The 27325-nt window shown below is 50.0% G+C and overlaps 1 protein-coding gene across 3 annotated transcripts; it reads right to left on the bottom strand.

Moving 5' to 3' along the window:
• Positions 1-267: 267 nt before the first annotated feature.
• On the bottom strand, positions 268-26842 carry WNT5A (Wnt family member 5A). Of its 3 annotated transcripts, XM_074344642.1 has the most exons (7): positions 25892-26842; positions 24949-25241; positions 23257-23429; positions 12832-12965; positions 11381-11631; positions 6758-7050; positions 268-3216 (listed from the first exon to the last, which is right to left on the bottom strand). In XM_074344642.1, the coding sequence occupies exons 3-7, from the start codon at positions 23410-23412 to the stop codon at positions 2758-2760; spliced, it is 1293 nt and encodes a 430-aa protein (XP_074200743.1). In that variant the 5' UTR covers positions 23413-23429; positions 24949-25241; positions 25892-26842; the 3' UTR covers positions 268-2757. The 3 variants fall into 3 exon arrangements, with proteins under 3 accessions (XP_074200743.1, XP_074200744.1, XP_074200745.1); XM_074344643.1 differs by lacking the exons at positions 23257-23429; positions 24949-25241; positions 25892-26842 and adding an exon at positions 18975-20361; XM_074344644.1 differs by lacking the exons at positions 23257-23429; positions 24949-25241; positions 25892-26842 and adding an exon at positions 13376-13540.
• Between the last annotated feature and the right edge of the window lie 483 nt (positions 26843-27325).

Genomic DNA, 27325 nt, shown 5'->3' with positions numbered 1-27325 from the left:
CAGTGCTCCAAGAATGAGCATTCCTATAACCAGCTTTAAGCCAGCTGCTTGATTTCCTTTTTTGAGGAATGTACATAGGAAAAGAGAATTCCCCTTCTGTTCGGTTACATATAGAACTCTTTTGAAGCTTTCAAATAGTTTGGTTTTGGTAAAACTCTCTGTTCTTCTATTATCCTGACATGTAGTCACCCCTAAACTATCCCTCATGTTTTCTCAAAAAATCTCCACATGAAGTGTCTGAAGGACAATTGAAACCACTTACCAATATACAAGTAACGTTTTATTTTATATTCTATCTTCCATTTGGCATAAGCCTTTCGATGTTTGTTTTTTGAACCAGTGAAATATACAAATCACAGCGAGACAGAAATATGTACATTAAAAGTACAGGATAAAGGCCATAGAAGATATACATAATATCTGAATGACAAGTAGAATATTTTACATTAAATAGTTTCTTTTAAAAACTAGGATTGTTAAACTCAACTCTCTTCATAAACATGAATCACTAAAAAGGAACAAAATCTGGTTTAGCAAATAAAAAATTACTTCATGGTTTTTGTATAATAAAAACCAAAAAAGTGACATTTTAAACTAATTAGTGCTTTTTCATTTCAAGATCTTTTGCTTGCAACTCACTGCATCGGAGGGGGAGTGAATATCCTTGTGCAATAAGTTAGGAGCCACAGGTGGCTGAGGTGATAGGAAGGCCACCAAGCCCACGAGGGTTGCAGATGTGTATCTTTCCAAACTTTTAAAACAGTAGAAGTTTGAGATAACACATTGGATGGCACTCTTTGGAAAGAGGTGTCCTGGTTTAGAAAAAATTTTTAAATTAGCAATAATATGAGGTGAGCTGGATTTTCCTTAGGGACTCAAATAGGTACCGTTAGATCTAAGGGGCTCCGGTTTCCACTCGGCAAAATGAACGAAGGAAAGAGACACTGACAATGCTTGACTTTCTCTCTATTCCCACGTCTACAACGAACAAGAACAAGTAATGCCCTCTCCAGAAACGGTACGGAAAAGAGGCTGAGAACAGGGGTAGGGCAGGGAAGATAAATCTGCAAAACCAACGTGCGTATCAGTAAGACCTTCCAGATTCCTCAGAAATAAGGCTGCTTCATGGTGCTCAGGGTATGAGGGCATCTGGGCCACAGCTCAACTCAGAAGCCGTTTGGAAAAATCCCAGTTGGACTGCAGTGAAGGACAACAAGGCTCTAGACCGAAAAATAACCCCAGAGTAAACTGTAAATCTAAATCATGGGCTGCACTGAGATATAATTATATTTATATTTATATATGTATATATATATGTTATATACAAAAGACTGAGATATCAGGCACCATGAAACCACATTACCTCCCTTCTAAATGCAACTGTTCAAGTACACGAGGAACAGTTTTAGGGTACACCTGCAGAATAATAGGAAAATGAGTGGAGAGTCTAAACACAGGATCATAACAGGGAAACACTGCCACACCTTTGAAGTCCATGTACCAAGTAATGTCATGAAAACATAGAAAACTGCTCCTCAAAATAAATGCTTTAGGGGGAAAAAAAATCCCCAAGTAGCAAACTGTTTTCCAAGTGGAGCTCCTAATGTTTCATTTCCTGCCCTACCATCAAAGGGGACCCAGTGGAGCTGCTGTTTGGAAACGTGGCCGGTGTCACGTGGCAGCAAGGCGCGGAGGAATCAGAGGCCTTGGGGTCCAGCAGGGAGGGCGGCTTTTACCTTTACCCCCCTCAGAGAGGTTTTCAGCTTGGGTGCAGTGCTGCGCTGCACACCATTACCGTGTTGTTTGGGCTGAGGATCTGTGAATGGAATTCATTTATTATTTTCATTGTTATCATTTATTAACCAGGTATCCGTAATAAGATGGCAGTATGTTTTCCTTTCACTCGAGCCAACCTCCCCTGCCCTTCTCCAAACAAAAACTCGAGTACCCAGAATCACTCAGGGGTCCTTTTCCAATTGGATGACCTAATTTCTAGAACAGCTTCAAATCACTGACTTAAAGGAATTAGGTTTTCTTTAATTTTATCTTCTAGGGCTTCCCCTCCCTGCTTCCTGTTTTCAGTAGCTATTAGAATAGGACCATCTGCAGGTGGAATGTTTGAGGACAGTGAGATACAAGGTAAACCTTTTTCTTCAAGGGATATGAGATCCTTGCTCTTATATTTTAAATTATAATGTTTGATATAAACACTTTGATAATGTTTTCAGGCTGGCAGCCCCTGCAAAAGAGGTTGGGGGTGGGGGGTCTCACTTTTTTGCTGTTGTCCCTCAAGACCTTTCAGCTCGCACCAGAGCGCTGACCAGTCCTTCTGGCCACAGACGCTAAATCGTGCATAGATTTGTACCACCCTCCTCCAGCTGGATGGACCTGTCCCATATGACCCCATGGTTGAGACGAAGGAAACGGAGAATCTCCTTTACCTTCCAGATGTGCACACACCTAAGTAAAGGTTTGTGTTATTCCCCCTCATCCTATACCTTCAAAAGAAGTCTTGTCTTACCTTTTCAAAGATCCACGAAATAAATATTTTCTTGATTCCCACCCCCCATTATTGCCAAATAATAATTATAATAATAATAAACCACAGAATTCTCAGATGGGAACAGAAAAAAATGGTTCCGTTGCAATTCCTGGGGAAGAAAAAAATCCAATATTTAAAAAAAAATCACTGTACTTTCTATAAATAAGTGGGTCCTGGGAGTCGGGCTGGGTGACGGGCAGGCGGTGGGGCGCCCACTATTTGCACACGAACTGGTCCACGATCTCCGTGCACTTCTTGCACTTGACGTAGCAGCACCAGTGGAACTTGCAGTGGCAGCGCTCGGTCTGCACCGTCTTGAACTGGTCGTAGCCGCGGCCGCAGCACATGAGCTCGCAGCCGTCCATGCCCTCGGATGTCTTGTTGCACAGGCGGCCCTGTGTGCCCAGCGAGCCGGTGCTCTCGTTGCGCACGCAGTAGTCGGGGCTGGGGTCGATGTAGACCAGGTCCTGTGTGGTGGGCGAGTTGAAGCGGCTGTTGACCTGCACCAGCTTGCCCCGGCTGTTGAGCCGCATGGCCGCCGCGCTGTCATACTTCTCCTTCAGGGCGTCGCCCACCTTGCGGAAGTCGGCCAGCTGCAGCCAGCACGTCTTGAGGCTGCATGAGCCCGACACCCCATGGCACTTGCAGGCCACGTCAGCCAGGTTGTACACCGTCTGTGGGGAGAAGGGGACGGTCAGCAGACACACAGTCACCAGGAGCCCGGGCTGGGGAGCAAAGCTCCCCTTCTGGACGGAGCCAAGGTCACCAGGGGCCTGGGCTACGTCCCCCTCTTTCTCCACCACCACCAGCCTTGTGCTGCTGTCTTTAAAAGTCTGCAAAATAAAGATGCTCTCAGCCCCTCGTTACACACCATCATCATCGTGACCACAGGTTTTGAATGGGAACAGAAAAAAAATTGTAACATCTGCTTTTCTTTTTTTGCAGAAAAACGACATTAGCAGCAATTCCTATACCTTGAACACTCATCCCAGAGATTGTTCTCCATTCCCCATCTGCATCATCTGGATTCATCCCCACCACCCGCCTCTAAGGACAGAGCTGTTTCGTCCCCATTTCAGGGAAGGACAGTGAGGCCCAGGGAGGTGAGTTCCTTCCCCGACCACTGGGAAGGAGGGGAGCCAGGAATGGAGCCCAGGCAGGTGGGCTCCAAGCTCATGCTCAGCGGCTTGGCCGTGGACACCCCGCTGGTAAGGGGTAGGGCTGGGAGGGTGTCCAGCCCAGGCCGGGTGAGTTCAGTCTTTCCTCACTCTTACTATCACCACTGCTGCGTGTGGGGACTGTGGTAAGAGCCTATACACCCTTCATCTCCCCGAGTCCTGCCGGCAAGGTTGTAACCCCGGGCTGGATCAGAGGATGGCCCGGTGATGCACAGAGGGGAAGTGGCCCTCGCGGGTCACACAGCTTCAATGTGGGAGAACTGGGCCTGGATCTCGGGTGCTCTCACTCCTTCCTGCGCAGTCCCTACCCTCCACCCCCACTGCTGGGGCTAAGAGCATCCACAGTTCTGTCGTGACTCTGTCCCTGAATTCTGGCAACTGGCTGCACCTCTCTGAGCCTCTGTCTTCCATCTGTGATGGTACCAACCTCACAGCATTGTTACGAGGATAAAATCAGGAGATGCATGAAAGTACTTAGCAGGCAGGATCCAATCAGTAAATCCAGTGTTCAGAGTGGTGAGGGCAAGGCATCTGGATGTTAGTCCTGGGCCGGTCACCCTGGCCTCACAGTGGCAACACCCATGGGTCTGGCCCCACAGCACTGGGCCCGGCAGTCTGGGAGCTGCTGGCTGCCCAGTTACAGTGCTGACTGCCCACAGTTCCTGTGCCAGCGACCCAGCAGAGCCGGCACAGTGTGGGCACACGACAGAGGGCTTGTCAGGAACCTGGAGGCTGGAGTGAGTGAGGAGGCTGCTTCCACCAGGGAGGCATAAGGGGCTTTCTTGAAAGGGTGCCTAAAGTGTACTCCCTTGACGTAGTGTTTCAGGCCCTCAGCAAGTCTGAGGAAGGGTTTTGCAAATATATTTAACCTTCACTCCCCTTTGAGGAAAACCCAGAGCTAGTGTCCCTTGGAGATTCTAATACGATTTCCTGGCAGAATGTCTAACTTTCCTGCCCACACCCCCCTCTCCTGGAGAGAAACGGTCTTCCATGTAGTCCCATCCATCAGGATTCAAGCACAGTTCATTGTTGTTGGAAGTTTTATAATTGGAGCAAAGAAACCTATTTAAAAATGCAGATGTTAAATGAATTTATATTAAAGGTGCTTTTCCCACTCTCCAAAATCCCCTCCCTCCACTCGGTCCGGAAATCCCTTGACCCACTCTTCTTGGTTGCTGGGGGCCCTGCAGATTTCTCATCGTGTGAGAAGCCTAAGCAATCCCCAAAGATGAAAGCACCACACAGGGGCACAGAAGAGTCAGCCACACCTGTCCTGGAGGCGTTTCTGGTCCAAGGTGCTGGGCACCTTGTGCACAGGCACACAGTAAGGTAATGGGGCCCCTGGCGAGGACAGGACCGAGGTCCGAGGCTCCCAGAGAGCAGGGCAGGCAGCCCACTGTGGTGTGGGCGGCTGCCATGAGGAGGGACAGTCCACGCAGCGCAGGTACCACAGCAATGGGAGGCTTCAGAAAAGAGAGGCCACGCTCCCCTGGAGCAATTTATCTGACCCCTCGAGGCACCACAGGTAAAGTTCTGCAGAGCTTAGTCTCTCCCCTACACCGCCAAATATTTATGATCCAATTTGAGAAGAAATAGGTTAGCTGGAGTGATCTAGATAATCTTGGCTTCCCTGTGCCCTTTGCGTCATAATGTTTAGTCACTTGTTTATCAAGCACTTACTACTACTGGTCAACACTGTACTCAGCCCTTCGATTGAACCTTATGAAATTGTTACTTGGTAGGTCAGACATGGTCAAATATTGGTAATTTCATAAGGTTCAGTCTGATCCCAGTGAGTCCTCACAGTAACCCCCCCAAGTGCTAATGTCCATTTGACAGATGTGCAAATGTGGAAACTGAGGCTCAGAAACAGGAAGGAATGAACAAAATGGGATTTTAACCTAGATTCTTTTAATCTCAAAACCTATAGCCCTTTACTCTGAGCCGCGATGCATGAGTTTTCTACAAAAGCACCTGGGCTTACATCTCAATCCATTAATTGTCCTTCAGAACCTGAAATGGTCCTCTAGCCTCAGTTTCCTAATCTTCAAAATGAGAGTGTGCGGCCAGAGGGCTGGAAGGCCCCTTCCAGTCCTCTAGATTTTACTCTGTGATTATCATCCCTTTTCCTCACCCCAAAATAAAGAGTGAAATCTCTGACCAGAAAGTTCCTGGCACCTACCTTGGGTTTTGTGAAAAAATAATGGCCCTGGTTTTCAGTGCTGCCAAAGTTAGGAAAAGTTTTCACCCCTTCATTTTAAAGCAGCCATAAAGTGCCATGTGTTTAACCGCAGGGAAAAAAGGGTCTTTTTAACTGTTGTGGGGGAGCTTTTCCCATCCCCACCAGGGGAAGGAGAGACTGGAACAGGGAGGCTGGGGCTGCCTTGCAAGGACTTTCTGGACACTTCTGAGGGGCTCTCTCTTCTCTCCAGGGCCACCCTTGACTGGCCTGATGGTCAGACCTATAAAATTCCACACTGCTAAAAATGCTCCTCATTTTCCTAGAAAAGCTCTTTTTAAAAAACCCTCAATCCATCAGGCCTGCTATCTGATGACACGAGGAGGGGCACGGAGGAAAGGAGGAGGGGGGGTAAGTTAACCCTGGAAGCTGGGGTGGGGCTTTCTCAGCTGTGCACCTACTGGGATAAGTAAGCCCCTCTCCCCAACCCCCCCAACCACAGAGTTGTTCCAGGGAGGAGAGTCAATGTTACCAATATTTTGATTTCAGAGCTGGGCTGGCCAATTGCACTGGGGACTAATTAAAAAGGAAGAGAAAGATCTTTCTCAGGCCACTGAAGGAGCACCTTGGCTGGAATGGCCGCGGAGGGATGCGTCCCCTCTCGCAGGCCTCGGTGGGGAGGCCTGTGTGTAGTGGCGGGAAGGGGTCCGGGGTGAAGAAAAAGAGACAGAAGCAGGGAGACGGGGATTGACACCAGAAAAGCTAGGATGGGAGGCGGAGACAGAGGCCGGAAGAGAGGAAGACAGAGACGGGGACACTCCCCACCCACCAGGAGGGACCCTGTACGGGGACACTCACCCGGCGGCCGGCCTCGTTGTTGTGCAGGTTCATGAGGATGCGCGCACTCTCGTACGAGCCCTTGGCGTGGATGCGCTCCCGCTCGCGCGCGTCCACAAACTCCTTGGCGAAGCGGTAGCCGTAGTCAATGTTGTCGCCGCAGCCGCCCCACAGCCAGTCCCGCGGCAGGTCCTTGGGGCGCGCGGCGCGGCTGCAGCCGCAGGTGGACAGCTCGCCCTCCCGGCACGCGCGGCTCATGGCGTTGACCACCCCCGCGGCGCTCACCGCGTATGTGAAGGCCGTCTCGCGGCTGCCTGCGGGCGAGGACAGGTCAGCGGGGGCGCCAACTCCGCGGCCCCCGCCCTCCTGGATGGAGAGCAGGGAGGACCCCCTGGAGGGGAAGCCGTGAGACACCCCCCCCCCCCCAAACACGAAAAAGCAACACATGACAGAGCAGCAGATCCCTGATAGCCTTGCTCTGACGTTTCAGAGCCCAACGCAGGCTTCTCGGCAGTGCTGCACTGATTGTCTCTATCCCTCTTCTGCAAATAATTACAAACTTCTTATTTCCCCAGATGCCCACGAAAGAAGTCACTGAGGGAAGACGCTGCACTGGGGTAGGCTTCTTCCCACTCACTTTCCTATTTTCATTCCGAGTTACCTACTGGGCAGGAGCACAGAATTCACTAGGCTCAGAGCCTCTCGAAGTCTTAGGCCCAAGGGGAGCCAGACCCCGCAGCCGCCCCTCTCCACGCCGCCGCGTGGCCACAGGCAAGGGAGCCTGGCTTCCCCCTCCTCCACCTGCAGCACGAAGTCTCTCTCGGAACAAGCTCCCGACTTCCCCAGAGGACGTTTCTAAACTGCTTCCTAGAGAGCTAGAAATGAAATTTGCCTCTTCTTAAAGCCGGAGCTGACTGGCCTGAATATTTCTCACTCCTGAGGATGAGGGTCTCCTTTTCAAACGGGCTGCTGTTTGCTGTTCTTTAACGTCACTTCTGCAGCTCCCCCGCAGCGTTTACCTCAAAGTGTTGGGATAATAGCAAGAAGGGGAAAAGAAAAAATTCTTCCTGAAACTTGAAAAGAATATACAAGCTACAAGCCTAGGGGAAACACATTTTCCCCTTCCCTAAAATTTGTGAAGAACACTGTCTCCCTGTAAAAGGGCTCTACAGGAGCTCTATTTGTAAGGAGAAAAATGGAGGTGATCCCGGACTATTTAAATCTCCGCTTTTATGTGGAGACATTTCTATGTGTAGCAAGAAGTCACTTGATTAAAGTGTTGTACTGAGAGAGAGAAAGGGTTAACACCTGGCCAGTTGAGGCTGGGTCTGGGGGGCAGGATGAGGGGGGCCTAACTTTCCTCAACTATAGAGTAAGTATAGTGAACTAGATGCCTAGGGGGGAAAAAAAGGCCCCTTCTGGCCCTGGAATACCAGCATCAGTTTCACCTATATTAAAAGAGCTTGCTAACAATCTTTTGTGGAGCAGCGGGTTGGGGGGGGGGGGCGGGGGCAGAACAAGAACAGCTGACGGCAGGGCTCAGCCCCACCCAGAAGGGCCATCCTGCAGGGGGACGGCCACGCCAATTCACGTGGCCCGCAGGCTGCCCTGGTCTTGGATTTCTCTTCCACAACTTCAATCCACAGCCATTTGTGATTCCCTTCCAGGAATGGCGATGGTTCTGATTTACCAGACCTTCCCTCCCACATTTTGAAAAATGAATAACTTGAGGAGTGTGCTGGTGGTTGGCAGGAGGATCCAGAAAGTTCCTGTGGGGTATGACATCTATCTAGCTTGAATCAGAGGCAGAGAGCATTGGGGGAGTGGAGGCAAAAGAGAGCAGGCATTCTCGGGAGTGCTTGGAGGATTACCGCTGATAATACAGAAAATGCTGTCCCAGGATGAGAGATTTGTAGAATAAAGAGGTAGCCAGAGGAAGAGAGATAAACAATCCTCTGGCAATAGGAGAAATCAAACACTGTCCTGTAAGGATCTACAGCATAAAAGGGCTTTTATACAAAACATAACCACGCTGCTTTTTTCATCAGTCTATCTTGACCAGTTCCTTTTCTGTCCAGGAATACAAACCTGGTACGAATCTCTAAGCTAATTGGTCATTGCAGGGACAACGTCAGCTTGAAAAAGTGCTCTCTGGCTAACAGCCTGGAGCTACAGCTGCCCTGGATGGATACTACCCGTCCAGTTCCATCTCCCCTGTGAATTCTACATCTCCTCCCATCCTCACTCTCCTTCAAAATGGCGCCTTTTCTTACACATTTTTTTTTTTTTTACAGCATGGAAACAAAGACAAGACAAGACGGAGACAAAAGCGGGAAGGAAAGGGGTAGCATGCATGCAAAATGAGAAAGGTTCCAAAAGGAAGAGTGGACACTTCATGAGGTGATTGTGTACAGTGCCTCGATTGGCCTCCAGGAAGAAGGTGAGGGTTGGAGGTGGCACCTGAGTTTGCCAGACACTGGTCCCATCACAGGGTCAGATCCTCAGAGACAAGGACTATCCTCCATGTCCCTGGTGTCCCAGGTGCTCTGGAGCAGGCACCCACACACCTAGCATCAAAGGTGTTTTCAGTGTTCCCTTTTCTCATTCTCTTCAGATATACCCTTAAATAGAAAACTGAAAGTTAAGGAACCTTTCCACAGTTGGGTCCATGTTCCTCATCTATAAAAACCTATTCTGTTTTTCGTCTCTCCATGTGTTTTGTAAATAGCAAAGAGAAGTCCCCACCAGCATTCTGCTCTGAGGCCTCAGGCACCTGAGGAACATGTGGCAAGAGAGGTGTTTTCATCCTCCCAGGACCTCAGCTGACTTGATGGTAGGATCCAGGAGGGCTCCACTCCTGCCTACTTCCTATCAACCCAGATGGCAGTGCCACACAGCTGAGGACCACGGAGTGTACTTACAGGGGACAATTAAATACAGGCCTTTGTCCCCAGGGTTCTGCTTGTTCCCTGAGGAAGCAGGCTCTTTGGACCACATTTTAAATAAATCTTCAGCAGAACTCAAATCCCTTAGCAAATGATAGCTTATTCTGAACATTTTGGCCCCAAACAGGCTATGAATGAAGACGATTTTAAAGCTGTGTTCCAGTGACTACACAGAACAGTTCCCAGCACCATTTCCCTTCCTGGTTTAGCATCAGAGGTGTATGGTTCTTCACTAACCCAGATACACGTGGAAAAGTGCTTCCATAGTTGGAGAGGAAGACAGTTTAGGGGAATAGATAAAGGCGAAGGTGAGGGCGAAAGGCCGACAGGTCACCATCCTAATATAGCTAAAAAGCAGTTATAGTTGACGGAATCTCAAAATGCAGGAGAATGAAACCTCCACTCCACCCCCAGTTAACTACATAAGGCAGCCCGTGTTTAGGGAAAAAGTCCTGGTGTCCCTGAAGCTCAGCTCCTAGATTCAGATCCCAGTATATACATTAGCACATTTTAATCATTAACAGGAAGGACAAAGCCCTATGAAACTGTGCAGGCTGAAGCTGCAGACCATTTCCCCATTCAATTAGAGGAACAGCTTCCAGTCCTGTATTATTTTAGTTTGGGAAGCCGCTTGGCTCAAACATCCACTGACAACTCTCTTTTTGTTCTCAATGAATGCACTTTTCAGGTTTCTAAAAAAGCATTTTATCCATCCGTGACGGATATTAAGCCAACTTTTTATCTTCAGTCAGTATAAATAGTTAATTGCTTTGAAAAACTGCTGCTTATTTTAGGAGTCACTGCAGTCATATTAATTATAAGGGCTTGTTTGCATAAAAGTAGAGAGAGTGAAAATACTCACTAGAAAACACACAGGACCACATCTGTCAGATTGTGTCCTATGCTGTTCAACCAAACCGGAGGCAAAGTGATTTTCCAAATTCTTTGCCTTCAGCCCAGTTTTAATGCCACCTCCTCCCTGAGTGGACTAACAAGATCAAAAACACATTTAAAATAAAGAAAATAAAGAATTAGACTGTGAGTGAGACATTAAAATTTTTTTGTTTCTAAGTTGAGATCTGAAGCATGTGCTTTTATATCAGTGACCATCACAAATGTAAATTGGATCACTTCTAATTAAAATTGTTTCTAGGACTAAAAATAAAGCTTTATATAAGATAAGATATATTTACATATATCTCCATGGCCTTAGGAAGTCTTTCCTTATATTAGAAAAGTGAAAACCTTATATGCTGCCAACAAATTCAGTGTTCTGACAGATGACAGTTCAGTACTTGGGCCATTTGAATTGTGGCTTAAGTTAGGAAACTTCTAACACTTAAAGCATCTTGAAGATTAAAAGGCTATAAATGACTCAGCTTTCCTCATCCACTTTTAAGAAACCAAAATAAGGGTTCTGCTACTATTTTAAACAAAATGCGTTCTAGAAAAAAAAATTAGGTGTGCAGAAAAAATGGATGCATCTTTGATGCCCCCACCTCCTGATTTGACCAAAACGTATAATTAGGTGTGAGGACAGGAAAGAACACAAGTAGCTATAATGACAAAATCCTCAAGCCACCACCCTGATGGACGAGTGAGTCCCTCCTCACCAGGCTTCTAAATAACACCAAGGACTTCTCCTAGGAGAAAAGTTTATACACACAGTTAGTTAAAAATACGTGAAATGGTTTCCTACCTATCTGCATGACCCTGCCAAAGACGGAGGTGTTATCCACGGTGCTGCAGTTCCACCGCCGGTGTCGGAATTGATACTGGCACTCTTTGATGCCTGTCTTCGCACCCTCTCCGATGTACTGCATGTGGTCCTGATACAAGTGGCATAGTTTCTTTTGTCCTTGAGAAAGTCCTGCCAGTTGGCTGCAGAGAGGCTGCGCTCCTATGATATATACTTCTGACATCTGAACAGGGTTATTCATACCTAGCGACCTGAAAAGGGGGGGGGAGATGTGCATTCAAGATTTACGTGAACTCTCAAGGTGGGCCCCCTGAAAACATGTCAGCAGTACAGAGTTTTAAGCACACAGATGCTTTTTCTCTCCTGCTTGTCCTCATGACAAAGTATGAGAAGGGCTTCATAAAACTCCTCTGTTTAAACTCTGCTCAGAAAACGGAGGTATTGTGTAGCCCCCATCCCACCATCTGGCTCCTCAGAGTTTTCACTCCCTTCCTTGCCCCTTGTTGCCATGTACCTGAACCAAAATTTCTGAAATCCACACGGAAAGGGGGGAAATGGCAGTCTAGGGGATGGGCCTCTGCCATTGGAGAAAGTGACACACTTTGCCCCACAAATTGGACTGATCTGCCTTAAAAATGTATAAATGCTGAAAGGAGACACAATTAGACACGGGTAGAAGATAACAGTTCCTTCTGACTGAGGGAAGAACAGTGGGACAAGTATATAGGCTAAAGAAAATTCCCCCATCCTGGACATTTTAAAAGGGCTCCTTATGTGATTGTGAAGGACCCAAGACGGGGTATCCAGTGAACAGAAGTCATGTTTGACAGTCAGAAAAATGCTGTTCATTTACAGCGAAAAAATATCCAGAACACCGTCAAAAATAATCCTCTGGATATACTGCAGTCTCTCCTCAAGGCCCCTACCGGAAAGAAACCCTCGTTTTGGGACATTTGACTACTTCAAGTGAACCTCCTTTTGATCAAATTTCAAGCCCCAAATACCTCCCCACTTGGAGTTTAGTTGTCTTCCTAGAACCCTGCCTGCTTCAGACCCTGAAGGTTAATAACCTCAAATGACAGAAAATAAACGTTGGAACTCATTTTTACTACCTAGAGGTGGCAAAAAGTAAATTTTATAGATAGGCTTACAATTATTAGAGAAGTGAATTTCAGTTCCTTTTTATTCCATGCTGTACTACAAGCATACATCTGACCAAGGGCCTCATAGAAAAAGGTCTACATTTCTAGGTCCCGATTCCCTATAGAGCTAGAAAAGCTTCACAGTGTTAGCAAATTAAAAGAAAATTCTGATTTAAAGGTATATATAAATAAAACACATTACACACATATTAGATGAATGCACCCGAACTCACGATTCAGCTTTAAATACTGCAGCATCATACAACTGAATCTTTTAAAAAAATTAATATGCACATAGAACGAACTTACCACCAAGAATTGGCTTCTATTACAACCTGGGCGAAGGAGATAAATATGGCCAAAGCCATTAGGAAGAACTTGGAAGACATTGCCCTTCCAGCCGTCCCCAAAGCAACTCCTGGGCTTAATATTCCAATCGACTTCTGGAGATGGAAGAAAGGAGCAGATGTTTATTGCCTCTCAGATAATTTTCAAGCATACAAGTTTAAACAACGGAAGCATCCGGGGTCTCTTAAGTTTACTGTTGATTGACTGCACTTCTCCTCCGTTTTGAGTTTTTGATGGCAAGATATAGGCAGTTTCTTTTTCCAAATTAATCCACCCACGCAACCTCACCAGGAAATCTGATTTTGCTGGGATCCTGCGCGCGGGGCACGCCAGCGATTACAAACATGTCTCAATGCTGTTGAGTCAAAGCCCCGGTGCCAGGCGCTGCCTCCTTCCTGCTTGCTCGCGTCCCGCACCCCCTCGCTCCCCTCTAGTTCGCGCCGTGCTCGGTCCCTCCTCGGAAATTCACTCGGGAACCCGCCGCCACCCTCGTCCTCTCCCCGACCTGGGCCGAGCAACAAGTGGAGCCGGAATTAATTCCATGGGCGAGAGGAGCGAGAAGGCGAGTAAGAGCGAGTGGAGCGCGCCGCCGGTGGCTGCAGAGGAGGCGGGGTGGCCGGCGCAGGGGTGGGGGTGGGGGCAGGACGTGGGAGGGAAGGGCAGGGGGTGGGGGGCCAGGCCCCCGGGAGCAGCGCGCGCAAGAGTGCCCAGCTGGGACATGCGGCTCGGAATTAACATCGTCTGTTTTATAATCAGTTTACGCCAGCTTTGGGGCCAGCCACTTCCAGAGGGGGAGGAAGGGCAGCCTGGGTTTCCTTACGATGCTCTTCAGCCAGACTGAAGTGGGGAGACGGAAGTGGGGGGCACAGGAGATAATGGGGGCAGAGAGAGGCTCTGCCAACCAAGGAGACCGCAACACAGTGCCCTCTCCCCTGCCTTCGGCCTCATCCTCATTGGATGCAGTGTACCCCAGAGAAGGGATACACCCCAGAGGAAAGAAAGTTCTGGATTCCAGAGAGGGGATCCCTGCCCTGCCCTCCCCACAACCACCCCCCTCGTTCTGATTTTTCAATCTCCCTATCGGCCCCTCCTGTCCCCACTCCTGGCAGCTGCCACGAAGGGGAAAAGGAAGCAAAGGAGGACTCCAGTTTCCTTTGGTCCTGGTCTATTGACCACTTCGCCATCGTGGCACCGTGAGCCTGGTCTCCGAACACCGCTACCCCACCCTCCAGCCCAATTCAGACTCAGTTGGGTCAGTCCCAAAACGTGAAGGTGCAGGGTGAGGCCAGAGCCCGTGCGAGCAAGTCCCCGGCGGAGCCAGAGGTGTACTGGCTCCCGCACCACGGCTGAGCTCCTGGATTCCAGGGCGCAGAGAGCCCCGGCGGCGGCGAACATCCCCGTTGTGAAGAATTTCGGGGGCAGGGGGTGGCCTTGGAAGCTTTCGAAGCCGGTCCTCCCCACTGGTGACTTCTCCACCTGCAGGCGGCGGTGGAGCGAGGCAGTGGCGGGTGCGAGTGGGAGGAGCGGGTTTCCAAAATCTCTTTTTACATCTCTGATAAGAGTAGCCCGGCGCACTGCGACGCCCGCAGCCCCCAAGGGAGCCCCTTCCTCGGAAAAGGAAAGGTGAACCTTCTCCAGGCTGCAGAAGGGCCTGGCCTGGAACCTGCGCCGGGAAAGAGACTGACGGGACCTAGGCAGAGGTGGAAACGCGAATGGGCTCAGGAACGCGCCATGGCTTTTCCCTGCCAGCTGCCCTTTTGGCCCGGACTCCTCGGGGCTTCTCGAGAGGAAATGCTTATGTGGTCCTAGTGCCAGCTACCCAGGGTTCCGCGCCTATGGCCCACTCGTGCCCCCAAACGCCGCAAAGCTGGGGCCGCATCCCAGAGCATAGAAACCTGGGGTTTCCCCAGCCAAAGAGAGAAGGTTCGGTCTCCCTCCCTACCCCCGCCCGAAGTGTCAAGTTTCCTTCAGGGGAGGGGGTAGGCTGCAAAGGCTGCCTTTACGCAAGGCCCGGCTGCAAAGACTCTCCCCAGCGGCGGTCAAGGCCACGCGCGCGCGCGCACACACACACACACACACACACACACACACACACACACGCACATTCACACACTCACGCGTGCACACACACACGCTCCGACGTGCTTCCGAGGCGGCTGCGGAGATCGCGGCCGACTGCGCGCACTTTCCTAGCTTCCCGACAGGCGGGGCGCACGGAGCGCGCGGGGCGGGGCGCGGGCAGCTGAGAAATTGATAACAGATTCGGCGGATTACTGCGGATCTCTTTGTTAGAGGCGAAGCCACACAAACCGAACCCGCTCTCGGCCCAGCGACCCCGGGGAGAGTCCACCCGTTCACAGAGCTGGCGCCAACTGGGAGCGGGCTATTTGGTTTCCGCGACTCGGGTCTCTGCTCTGGGCTGAGGGTAGGCCGGAGGTGCCCCAAAGGGGATCGGGCGGGAGAGCCCCGCGAGTCTCGTCTCCACTTAACCCCGTGCGCTCGCCCGGAAACACCTTGGCCCTCTTCCCACTCCAATCCCCGCGCAACCCAGAAAAGGCCCCACAAGTTTGAAAGACTGAAGGAATCCACAGCAAACTCACTAATAAATACACAGACTCTAGGGTAAACATCCCTGCTTGTTTACCAAGAGATCCGATCCGAAAAAAGCACGAAACGAGACCTCTTCGGAGACTGTCAAACCGAGGGTAAAACAAAAGTTCTGGGCAGAAGCTGAGTTTACGAGAGAACGGGCTAAAAGGTTTTGAACAGTTTCACGGCCCTAGGAAGCTGACTTTGTAAGGATCCTTGGAATCTGTTCCCAGTGTGCGATGGGGAGGAGGGCTTGGGGGGCATTTGAGACGTTCAAGCGCAGGGGAGGGTGAGGTGGGGGTAGGGCGTTTGTGCGCCCTTGTTTCCAGCCCAGAACAGACGGACATAGAGGCTGCTTATTCTGTCTCTCCTCCAAAGCCTTCGCATTAAAAGTGTTCCTTAACTCTACTTTATCAACTAGCGAACAAGCCGAGAGTGATGAGGGGCGAGAGGGAGGAAACCGTCACGCTAGCTTAGAGGACGTTCGAAGGCGGCAAAAAGGTTCAGAATGCGCATGCAAACCCACGAAGCACCCTAGTCCGAGGCCTCTAAAGAGAAATTCCGCAAAGAAGGCTAAGGCCCTCGGCCACTGGCGCTTAAGGTCTGGGCATCCCCTTCCATTTTCACTAGGCTCTTGCCGTCCACCCTCCCCGCCCTCCAAATCTCTGTGAGCGGAAATGATGAGCGGAAATCTCTGGAAGGAAGAAATTAGATTGACCTGGACTCGTGGTGGAGAAAAGCATAGGACGCTCCAAGAATCTCAGCTCTTGGTGGGAAATAAACTCCCCCCCCCCCCCCACTGCTTTATCTTCCTACATCAAGGAAAGAGATGGAGAAAACTGCGGTTGAAAAACTTGGTTGCAGCCACAAAATTAGGACGTCCTGCCCCCGGGAACGCCGAGAGAAGCGGAAGGGACTATGAAGGATGGACTGGCCCAAGATGATAGGAGGTCCACTTTGGTGGAGCTGACAAGCAGCCGGAGCTCCCCTACACCTCTAGCATGGGCACAAGGGAGTAGCGACTGCTCCGTACCACCGGAATGTGTCCACATCACTGCATGTTGGGGAGGGTGGGGGAGAGGAGAGAGAAGGTGGAGGAGGGAGTTCCTGGAGTCCAAATCAGTGTAAATAAGGTGTGCAGCTTCTGATTGCTCCAACTCGGATCTGACAGCAGGTCCAGTAACAGGGAGTCTCCAAGGGAAGAATGGCGGCCAAGTCTAGTTCTGTTCCCTCCTTCCCCCATGCACCCCGACAAGGCTCTCCAGATTGCAAGACAATTCATTCGCTCTCGCTCTCCCTCTCTCACTCACACACAAATACCACTTACACCTTCTCACACAAGATGTCTAGCTCTCTCTAGACAGGCTCTCAACTCTGTCCAGAAGAGCTGAATGTCGGAGGAAGGAGAAAAAAAAAATTAAAGAACAGTTCAACCCCGACTCTTCAGAGGCAGCTTCAACTCCACTTATAGATGAAGAAACTGAGGCCGAGATAAAGTACCACTTGTCCTCAACCACAGAGAGAACTGGTGAGAGCGCCAAGGGCAAACCGGAGGCCTCCTAGGGCGATGCTCCCGTTTCTACACCCTGGAGAGGAGGTACCAACCCTCCACTTGCCCGAGCCATTTGCTGGGTCGGACCCTTGATCCCTTCCGTATTGCAGCGGCCACGCAGAGCAGCTTGTCCTTTGTGGGCCTCCGAGGGGCCCTCCCGGGAGAGTAGCACCGGTGATCGCCAAGTGATGTGCAGAGCCAGAGGTGAGAGGAAGAGGCAAGCAGCTGCCCGCCCGCCCCAAGGAACGGAGACTCTGAGACGTCCTACCTCAAGGCGGTCAACAGGGGGCAGCCGGCACCGTACCGCGAGGAAGAAAAGGCAGCGGGACAAACTGAGCCCTGCGCGCACAGTGCTAACCCCTTGTGCACCGGAGCGCTCCGCCGAGCAGAGGGAAAAAGCAAGGGACTCTCACGCCGGGCCTCCTGGGGAGGGTCCTCCTTTGTGGCACTGGGCTGGGCTAAGGCTAGTATATCCAAGACCAGAGAACAACTGACCCTTTACTCCCCCACCCCCAACGCACATACACAACACTTAGGGCACAGATTCACACACTCGGACACAATTTCCAATGCCTTTCCGTCGCTTGAGCGCTCTCACCATTTCCCCCTCGGAACTCCTCTGGCAGAGACTACCTAGAAGCAAAACCTCCGCATCTGGCTTAGAGCAGCCTTGAACGTTGGCGGGAGGGCAGGGGCTGAGGAGCTGCGATCCCACTGCTGGCTCCTAGGGACTTCTAAACAGTTGTCCACTTAAAGAAATGCGAGAGAGAAGGGGCCCCAATGCCAGACTGCGACTGTAAAGTAAAACAAGGCCGGGGTCTCCAAGTTTTTTTTTTTTTTTTTTAATCTTTTTTGAGGGGAAAAGGGTAATTGCTTTAGGAAACATCTTAATTCCCATTCCAACCTTATTTTCTAGAAAACTGAAAAGGAGAAAGATCAAGAAAAATGAAAATAAAGACCGAAGCTTAGAGGACAGAGAAGAAAAGTTGTTTGGAAAATAGCAAATTAAATTGCAGGAAGAAATGTTAACTTTTTGTAAAAGTGAACTCTCGGTGACCCTCGGAGTGTGTGACTCGGCTTTAACATACAACTGACAATTAAAACAAACAAGAGTTCACAAACTGCCCCCCGCCTGCTCTCCCAACGCGGAGGCCCAAATGTTTCTAAAGGACTAGGCAGATTCAGCGCAGGGGGCCGGGGCGCGCTCTCCCAGCGGACAGGATTAGGGCCACCACTGCCAGCACTCCCCGCCCCCATCACCGCTGCAAAGTGCGGAGCTCACCCAGTGGCGGCTAATAATGCTAATAACGCGACCCTGCTCCCCGCTCCGGGGTGCGCGCTGGCCCCCCGCCAGGCGCTCTTAAAGGCACAGGGCCTGCAGCGCTTGAGTTCCCCAGCCACGACGAGCCTGCAACCTGGCCTCCGGCTGCGGAGGACTGGGGGTGCGCTGCTCTGGGGTAGTCGGCCTGTTGTCTGGCATCACGGTCTCTCAACCAAGGAGTCCCCTTCCCCTTTCTGAGCCTCGGCCACACACCCTCTCGGTGCCCGCGCAGTGGGCACTTGGTAAATATTTGTTGAATTGAATCATTATCCTGTTACTGAAATATACATAGTAAATTACACTTGAGTTTCTCAGGGCAAAAGGAAAGTCGTCCGTGAAGCGTTCTGTTTTTCTGCCCGATTCTTCCCCACTTTTTCTCCAAAGTCTAAAGAGTTTGCAGAACATTTGGTGGGACAAGAAGAGGTCTCCCGGGAGACAGAGGCAGTACGTGGGGGGTGGCGGGGGTGAAGAGGTAGGGGTCCCTGCCGGCTACGCGGGAGTTCTAGCCTCTCCAGGCAGAAGGAGAAATGGAGGGATAGGAAGAGGTGGGGGCAGAAGAGGGGAGATTCAGTTAACTTCCAGAAGAAAAAAAAAGTAAAGAAAAAAAAAGTGGCGAGCCTCGGCGGCGCACAGAACACCTACCTTCATGGCGAGGGGGAGGGGGCGCAGGGAGGAAGTCGCCACCGGAGCGAGGGCAGCCAAGGAATCCGAGCGGAGCGGCCGGGTTAAGCCTGGGGGGACGATCCAGCGCAGAGCTTCGGGCTCCTTCTGGGAGCGTCCGGCAGGCTCAGTGAATCGGAGCCCAAGCAGTTACTGGCGCCCGAGTGTGGGTGCCTGAGCCGGAGCAGCCTTAGGATGCGCCCGAGAACCGAGGGGGCGCCGAAACCCGCCGGCCAGCAGCAGAAACAGGGCTGGGCCGGCGCGCAACAAGGGAGCCGCGGGTCCAGAGAGGGCGCGCAGGCGACTGCTCCGCAGCGAGGCGCTCCCTCTCCAACGTCCATCAGCGACGGCGGTAATTAGGGCTTTCCAACCCCAAATGTGGGCGTGATTGTGCAAAAGACTTTACAACAAATAATAATAAAAAAATTCTTCACAAGATGGTGAAAAAAATGCCCCACAAGTCAACTCTGGCCCCGGGGCGGGGAGTGGGGGAGGCGACCCGTGCGCCCAGGTGCTCCCAGTTCATTCACACCACGGATTCAACAGACTCCTGGCGGCTCACGCCTCCTGATCTCCAGCTCCTCCTCTCCAAGTCTGTGGCCGAAACGTCTGCTTCCAGGCGCTGATCCTGTGGCCGCGAATGAGTTTGTTAAGTCTGTGTACACACACAGACACACACCCAAACACACACACCCACACGCACTGCAGCCTGGGGTCCACAGAACAATCAAACGCGCACGGTTTTTTCTCCGAGAGATGCCGCTGAAAACGCACAAGTCGCCATCCGAGCTGCAAGAGTCGGCGCCAACTTTTGTCCTTTCATTTTAGGGTTTGGCAAAGGCGGGGGGGGGGGGGCGGGCGCAAACTGGGTAAAAGTCGTCCTCGACGTCCTCGTTCTGCCTCCAGTGGGTTCGGGAGACGATGGGCGATTGCCCCAGGGGAGACACTGGCTCCCCCCTCCCCACCCACTTCTTTCTCTCTTCTGGTTAATCCCCCTCTTTCCCCCGCCTTTCCAGGGCGAAGGGCGAGGAGCCGCGAGGGCACCGCGGCCGTGGGGCTGGGGAGGGGCGAGGGCGAGGGGCTCCACAGCGGCTGTTCAGCTCCGGCGGTCCATGGCCGGCGCGGCTGCCCACCTCCTCGTTTGGCGCCGGGGCCGGAGGGGCAGGAGAGCAAGCAGGCGGGCAGCGGGTGGTCGGGGCACGGGCGGCGGCGGCGGCGGCGGGAGGAGCTCGCTCGGCAGCGGCCTCACCGAACTGGACTCTGCGGCGCTTCGGAACTTGCAGCAGCCTTTCACGCGATCCTGCGCCCCGCAGACAGACTGACCGACCGCAGGGACCGCGTCCCCCCCACCCACCCCCCGGCCTTCCTGGCCAACTGCCTCCCTCTCTCCCTCCCTCTCTCCGGACTCCTCTTTCCCCTGGTGTTCTCAAAGGGAAAAAAAAAATTTTTTTTTTAAGTTACAGAACCAAAAGCGGCTGGAAAGAGAAGGGGGGGGGGTTGGAGGGGAGAAAAAAACCCTCAACTTTGCCTATGCGCATGCGTGGTGAGGCCGACCTATGACAAACTCCGCAGGATTTTAAAGCCGTACCACGAGCTGGGGTGCAGGGGGAGCGGAATACACTCCCTGCTCTAGCCCCCTTCTCTCGGCTCCCCATCCCCCAGGCATCTGCTGAAAGAGAGAGGTCCACTCCGCATCTGCTGCCTGACCGCCGCCCAGCGCTCTTCTCTCCTTCCAAAGCCGCTTACCCGATGAAAGCTGAACCCCAACTTCCCGGACTGGACCCCTGAGCTCGCACTAGGGGTGCACGAGAGCTGCAGCCATGCCACGGAACCTCTAGTAGGACCACCTCCCCATTTGTACCTCTGAGGGAGGGTCACTAAGCCTGGGGGCTGGAGAATAGGGTAGGCGTATACATCCTGCAACGCCCCCAGTGTAGATTTGGGTTCCGGGGTGCGCGATTGAGCATCTGGTTGTAACGTGTCGCATTGTCCTGCGGGGTGGATCTTGGCTGGTCTCAGGTGAGAAGCCTAAGAAGTTCGGCAAAACCGGGTTCCACCGAGGCACGGCAACTTCTAGGCACTCCAGACACCGGTGGTCTTGCGGACCCAGGCTGCGCGGGGTTGGGACACACATGTCCCCCACCTCCTCCATGTCAGGGGCGCCACCTCCAAACTGTGCGTCACACTGGAGTGCAATTCTTGTTCTCAGCGCGCGCGCGCGCACACACACACACACACACACACACACACACACACACGATTCAATTTCCGCCATACATCTGGCATACACTTGACCTTAAGGCGCAAAATCCGTAGCTTGGGTACTTCGGGGCCGTGGCTGTTTTGTTCTGTTCCTTCGGTCCCCCACTCCCATCCCTGGCTTACCACCCTAGGGCGCGAGAGGAGAGGCTCCAACGACGCTGTCTCACCCTTCGCAAGTCCCCTCCTGGCCCTTACTTGTCCCAGCTGACTGTACCCCTCCACAGTCTTAGCCTCCTTTGCAGGGTTTACCAAAATGGCAGTATGGACTTCCCAGAAACTGCAAGAAAAGCCCTTGCTCCTTCCACGCTCTCTTTTACCAGGTATGCACGCGGCCTGAAGGAGAGGGAGCCCAAGGTTATCACAGCTCCCCTTGGGACATCACCCACTCACCTGAGTCCCCTTCCTCCTCACCCTCTCTAGGCCTTGACCATTTAACGACCCGCGGGCATTTTCCAGTTTTCCAATCTAGCCTTAGATCTGCCCTCAGGAGGGAGGGGCTAAACAAAGAAGGGTCTCCATCTAGCGAATCGCCCCTGGGCGGCGTCCCTCCGCAATTCCCTCTCCCCAGCTCTGTTCTGCCCAGCGGCTGCAACCTGGGAGTCTCGGCCATGGGGAGCATACCCTCCTCAGGCACCCCAGAGAGGCTCTGCGGCATTCGTTCCGCGCACCCAGTTCAGAGCTTAGGCACCGAGAAGTGGCAGTAAGTAAGTTGGCTAAGAATGGAGCTCCCAAAGGGTGCTGAAGCCTCGGCATAACCCGAGTGATGAGTGACGGGAGGTGGGCACTTAATAGGAGCCTATTCCTGTGAAAGGCAGAGCCATTGACCTGAGAATTTGCTCCACCCATACAGCCAGTCCAGAAACACTAGCCACACAACCACAAACCTTCTTTTTTTCAATTGCTCTATTCTGAATTATCTGGATAATTGCCTGCTTCTCTCAGACTGCCTTTGTGTGAGTAGACATAGCCCCAACAGTTTTATTTTTCTGTGCTATCTTTCCTCTAGTGGAAACTGGTGTTAGGTTATGGTTAAGACTGTGAACTCTGAAAGCTGGAGTTCCAATTCCAAACCTGCCACTCTCTAGCTGCGAAACCTTACACAAGTCATTTAGCCTCTCAGTAGCTCAAGATCCTCTTAAACACACGTATACTACAAACAGTAAGAAAAATACTGATTTTTGTTACAATGCAAATGAAAAAACCCCAGAGAAATATAATGACCTCACCACACAACAGAGAAAAACAGAAATATAATGACCTACCTGGTAGGAGAGCAGTGAAAATGAAACAGGTGACCTTGAAAATCAGGAGTAGGGTGGGAATGTACTGCGAGGATGGAGGAGGACTTGGCGTGCACTGGGCATGCCATACCTGCTCTACAAAAGGCAGCTCTGAAAATACGTTTTCAGGCTCTTTTGGTGGCCAAGCTGGACCTCACATGACAAGACCATTTATAGTCTTAATTTATCCCAGTTGGAGTGAATGTTCATACTTTTCACAGAAGAAATATGAACGGTGTTGGGTTACTGGGTACTTCCCCAGACCTCACTGGGGCTCTTTGCAAACTAAATAATCATATGCCCCATTTTATCCTTAAAAAAAATTCCAAAATTTCTGACAAACCCATCTGGCCCCAAGGACTCTGATAAAAGATTGTGAATTTTATCTGATGATATGAATAATGGGTGTGCTGAAACGCCACCCCACAAGGATGCAGTAAGCTCTGTGACGTGTCTTTCATGGCTTCACTCCAGTGCTCAGAACAGTGCCCGGCACTTAGTAAGTGCTCAGTAGTTTTGTTGAATGGCCAAATGAATGCATGCATGGAGGATGGGATTATTTCCAGAGGAAAATGTTTAGGGGAACCAACTGGAAATCCACTTTGAACCTGCAATCAGGTTCTGCTCTGGAAAGCCGGGCTCAGTTTTAAGAGCCAGTCCCACCATGGATATTGGTTAATTTGGCTGGGAGGTGAGCAGTTTGGGAGGAGGGAAACTGTTACCTCTTCATCTCCATCTTTGAAGATTCTTATTTGACAGACCTCCAATTTTTGGAACTCCACAATTTCTCCTCGCAAACCATGTGTGCATTTGGGTGTGTGCACACTGACTGAGTCATCCGCAGACACACTGGGAAGGCATTGCCATGCTCCACTCATTAAGAACGCCTCTGAGTCTATGGAATAAATAAATCAATATTTTTGGCTGCTCTCCCAATAGGGGTCATTTCACAAAACAGAGTGCAAGATAAGGAATTTATGAACGATCACATCCCTGTGCCGCCTTCCCCAGTGGGAGAAAGCAGGGCCTGGGTTGTCATTCTGGGAAAATCTACCCCCCTTTTATGCCCAGCAAATAATATTTTATGGCTCTGGGTTTATGGTGGTGTTTTAATGATCCGCTGTAGAAAGCGGTTTTCTCTCCAGTCACTAGAATTTGTTAAGGGCTGGAGGCCATAAAAGAGGGAGGGGCCCCAGGGACAAACAGGCTCCATCTTCAGAAATAAACTAATAAAGATTCCCAAGATGTTTACTCCTCCACCTCAGAGTCAAGACCAGCCGGGCTGCTGGTGAGTGGGCTGCAGATGGAGCACTAAACAGGACAAAGAGGCCGGAAGGGGGTCAGGGCTTCCTCACCACCACATGGCCACAGTCAAAGTAATACCGTCACATTGTGTTGCCACCGGCCACAGGCCTAGGGGTTAGGGGGTGGGGAACAGAGGTTCCTTTGAGGTTAGAGGACACTTTTAGACACTGGGCAGACTCAAGGAGTCTCTTTGAGAGCCTCAGGCTCTCCTTGCACTGGGCCTAATCACAGTGCTCTCCTAACTTGGAGCCCTCTTTATTTTTTATAGTCAATGGTGTTTTATGTGTGTGGGGGGAGGTGGGGTGGGGGGGCTTAATGGATGCTTTATTTTTGAGTTTTAAGGGACATCATGGTTACACAGACCTGAGCCTGAAACTCAGCTCTGCCTCTTGCTGACTGAGTGGCCTTACAGAGGTCACTTTCCTTTCTGAGCTCCGATTTCCTCACTTGTAAATTAGAATATATTAGGGATGTTCCAATAATAGAGATAATGTCCAAAATGCCTCATTCTAGCCTCTGCCCATGGAGAAGAAAACTTCTGTGATGATTTCAACACTAGAATATCTGTCCATGGGTCTCTGGGTAAAATCCTGAGACAAATGAGTTGCCTGAGGAGGGTAGGGGCAGAGGTCTGGGAAGAGGAGAGAAATATGGGAGGCAATTAGAGGAAGATCCACCGTGTCTGCAGGATAGAATTCCGTAAGGATGAGGCTGATAAGTGCTGAGATAATAATGAGTAATGAATAATAGTAATAATTGCTGGTAGCATTTATTGGGCTCTTATTACGTGCCAGATTACATTCAGCCCCATCTGAACTCTTTATATTCACTGCTTTGTTTCATCCTTGCTACTTCAAGAGGCAGACCCTGTTATTATCCGTGCGATATGGAGAAAAGAAAAGGTTCAAAGGTCACAACTTCCATAAACCCAAGCTGTTCTTGGGTTCAAACTCTTGGGTTTGAACCCTGGTAATCTGACTCTAAATAAAACAGAAGCTTAGCACCATATTTCACCTATAAATAACGAGAAAATTATTTTTTAAGGTATCTCCCTGGTTCCCCAAATGTGCCCCTACTTTTTCCCTTGGCCTCTCCCACACAAGGCTTACCTTCGTGGAGTCTTTCTTGAAAGCTTCGGATTCACTTCATTAAGCCCCAAACATGATTACCACCAGAATAAGTGACACCAGGAATGGCTGATTCGAGTCCAACTCGATGGATCTGTCAAAGATTTGTCCTTATTTCATTCTCTGGTCCACGATGAAGCCATAGCTTCCCTGCCCTCATTTCACCACTACCATCAGGAACCACAGCATTCACACCCAGCAGTCCACCTTGAATTCTGAACTTGTCTGGACAGTGTCCTTTGAATTCCTTGGTCATGGCTCCTCCTGTGTTATCCCTGAAGTGATGGACAAGGACAAGAGGGTTTGCCCTCCCCAGTGCAGCTCACATCCTGTCGCTCCCCTGCTTGAAGTCCTGCACAGAATCCTCCGTTTACCAGGCAAATCTAAACAAGTTGGCCTGCCTGCCAGGCTCATCACCGTGCATTCTTTGCACTTGCTGTTCCCTCTGTCTAGAATGTTGTTCCTCTGATCTGGGTGCCCTCACTGCATTCAGGTCACCACCTCAGTGTACCTGGTGACCTACTGGAGCTCCTGAGCCCCCTGCTTATGATTCTCTGAACAATTTTCTTCATCATTTTTAACAATTATTTTATTTCATTAGAATGCATATTTCTTTCTTTTCTGTTCCCCCTCACTATAATGTAAGCTGCAGGAAGGCAGGGGTCTCATGTGTCCTATTCAGAGCTGTAACCTCCAGTGACTGGCCCAGAGAAAGTCCTCAGAATGAATGAATGCATGAATGATCATGCCCATAGCCACAAAACTGCTAAGCAAGGGTTTAAACCTCGGTAATCTTTCTCTAAATATCAGGGACTTAACCACTATACTTTACCTATAAATAAAGGCAAAACTATTTTTTTAATGTTTCCTTGGTTCCCCAGATGTGCCCTCACTTTCCCCCCAGCCTCTCCCACATAAGACTTACCTTAAGTGGAAAGAATCTGATGAGAGAAATAGTTTTCCTCTGAAGAAGGACAGCATTTCCTCACTTCCCCTCTTGCCATATTGTTTCTTCAGAAAGGCTGTTTTTTTCTTAATCGGCATTTTCTTTTAAAAGGCAGCTGGCATGGTCAGTGTTGTTGCCTGTTCCATGTTCTATGTGGGCCACAGGGCATTAGGAGAATATAGGTGCGCTATTTGCAGGGGAACCCAAGTCCCTTTATTGGCACAGAAGAAGCTGACTTTCTCTTCAGAGAGACAGGAGAAAATGCTGGAATTAAAATTTTGTCTCATTTATTTATTGTTCACAAATTTCAATATTGTGTGCCTAAATCTGTGTATTAGGATTTGGAAATCTGATTTGGCTACTCTCACTAATGACTTTTGTTCCCAAACCACCCATTACCTGCCAAACTCCTGAGTATGTAAGAGCAGATTTTCAAATTCTTTGGCTAAACTTCCTTTCTCTGGAAGGAAAATCTAGAAAAGCATAATATTTTTCAAAATTTTTGGATGTAGGCATGCAATGAAACTGTTTGGCAAAAGAATACGATCTCATTAGAAAGTGGCTTGATAATGTGCAGATTTGATTCTGACCAGATTCCAACATAGCTCAAGTCTACCCTTTCCAGATAAGAAGCAATGAACAATCCTCCTTTCATGACCAACTGGAAAACCTACCTGGAGGACACATTTGGACAAGTATTCAAATGGACTTTGCCTGAAGAAGAAAAGCACATCTCGGCATCTCAGGACTACTTAAGAATAGGAATAGCTCTTCTTGCTAATTTCAGCTATGTGACAATTTTTGACACCAAACAAATGCTGGAGAAAATTTTTAAGCAAGAAAGATACATAGTAGCAACATCTCTAAATGAACAGGACAGAATTTCACCATTTAGTGTTATTTCGTCTTCCTGATGCCAACCTGTGCACAAAACATCTAGGAAACTAAATGCATTTTCTAACTTTTCAGGAATGTTCTGACTTACCATAGCAATTTCACATCTTACTAATTTTAACTGGAATGACTTTAATAAGATTTTTTTCTTCTTTGCAAATATTCAACCTCCTAAAAGGGACCACAAATAATTCTAAATAGCAGAATTAAACCCCAAGTCCTTTTAATTTTGTACACTTTGCCACAATAGTCATCAACGCTCAATAAAGTGACACTGTTATGACTTCTCAAATCTGTCTCAATAAATCAGTAAATTTTGGATAAAAGCATCTTTTCTCCACTTAGTTTAATCCTTAATTCGGGGATCTGTAAGTGTCCATTAAGGTCAAGTGACAATTCTTTGACTTTGAAAAACATGAGAAACACTCCCAGGGCAAAAGATCCTAATGTCTCTGAATGTATTTAAAGTAAGTGGTTTTGACTTAAGCAAAGATTTCTACTTAACCCAGAAGAAAAGCA

The sequence above is a fragment of the Camelus bactrianus genome, chromosome 17 (genome assembly GCF_048773025.1).
Source record: "Camelus bactrianus isolate YW-2024 breed Bactrian camel chromosome 17, ASM4877302v1, whole genome shotgun sequence".
Taxonomy (NCBI): domain Eukaryota; kingdom Metazoa; phylum Chordata; class Mammalia; order Artiodactyla; family Camelidae; genus Camelus; species Camelus bactrianus.
The sequence above is the reverse complement of the archived record's forward strand: the minus strand, read 5'-3'. Positions and strand labels throughout refer to the sequence as shown.

What these genes read in the sequence shown, in the direction of transcription:
- WNT5A (XM_074344642.1), bottom strand. Translation starts at nt 23,412, where the DNA reads ATGAGTGGAGCATGGCAATGCCTTCCCAGTGTGTCTGCGGATGACTCA. An exon ending in TCAAAGATGGAGATGAAGAG is followed by an intron (nt 12,966 to 23,256) that starts GTAACAGTTTCC and finishes TTCCATCTCCAG; the next exon opens with AAGTCGATTGGAATATTAAG. An exon ending in ACAACGAGGCCGGCCGCCGG is followed by an intron (nt 3,217 to 6,757) that starts GTGAGTGTCCCC and finishes TTCTCCCCACAG; the next exon opens with ACGGTGTACAACCTGGCTGA.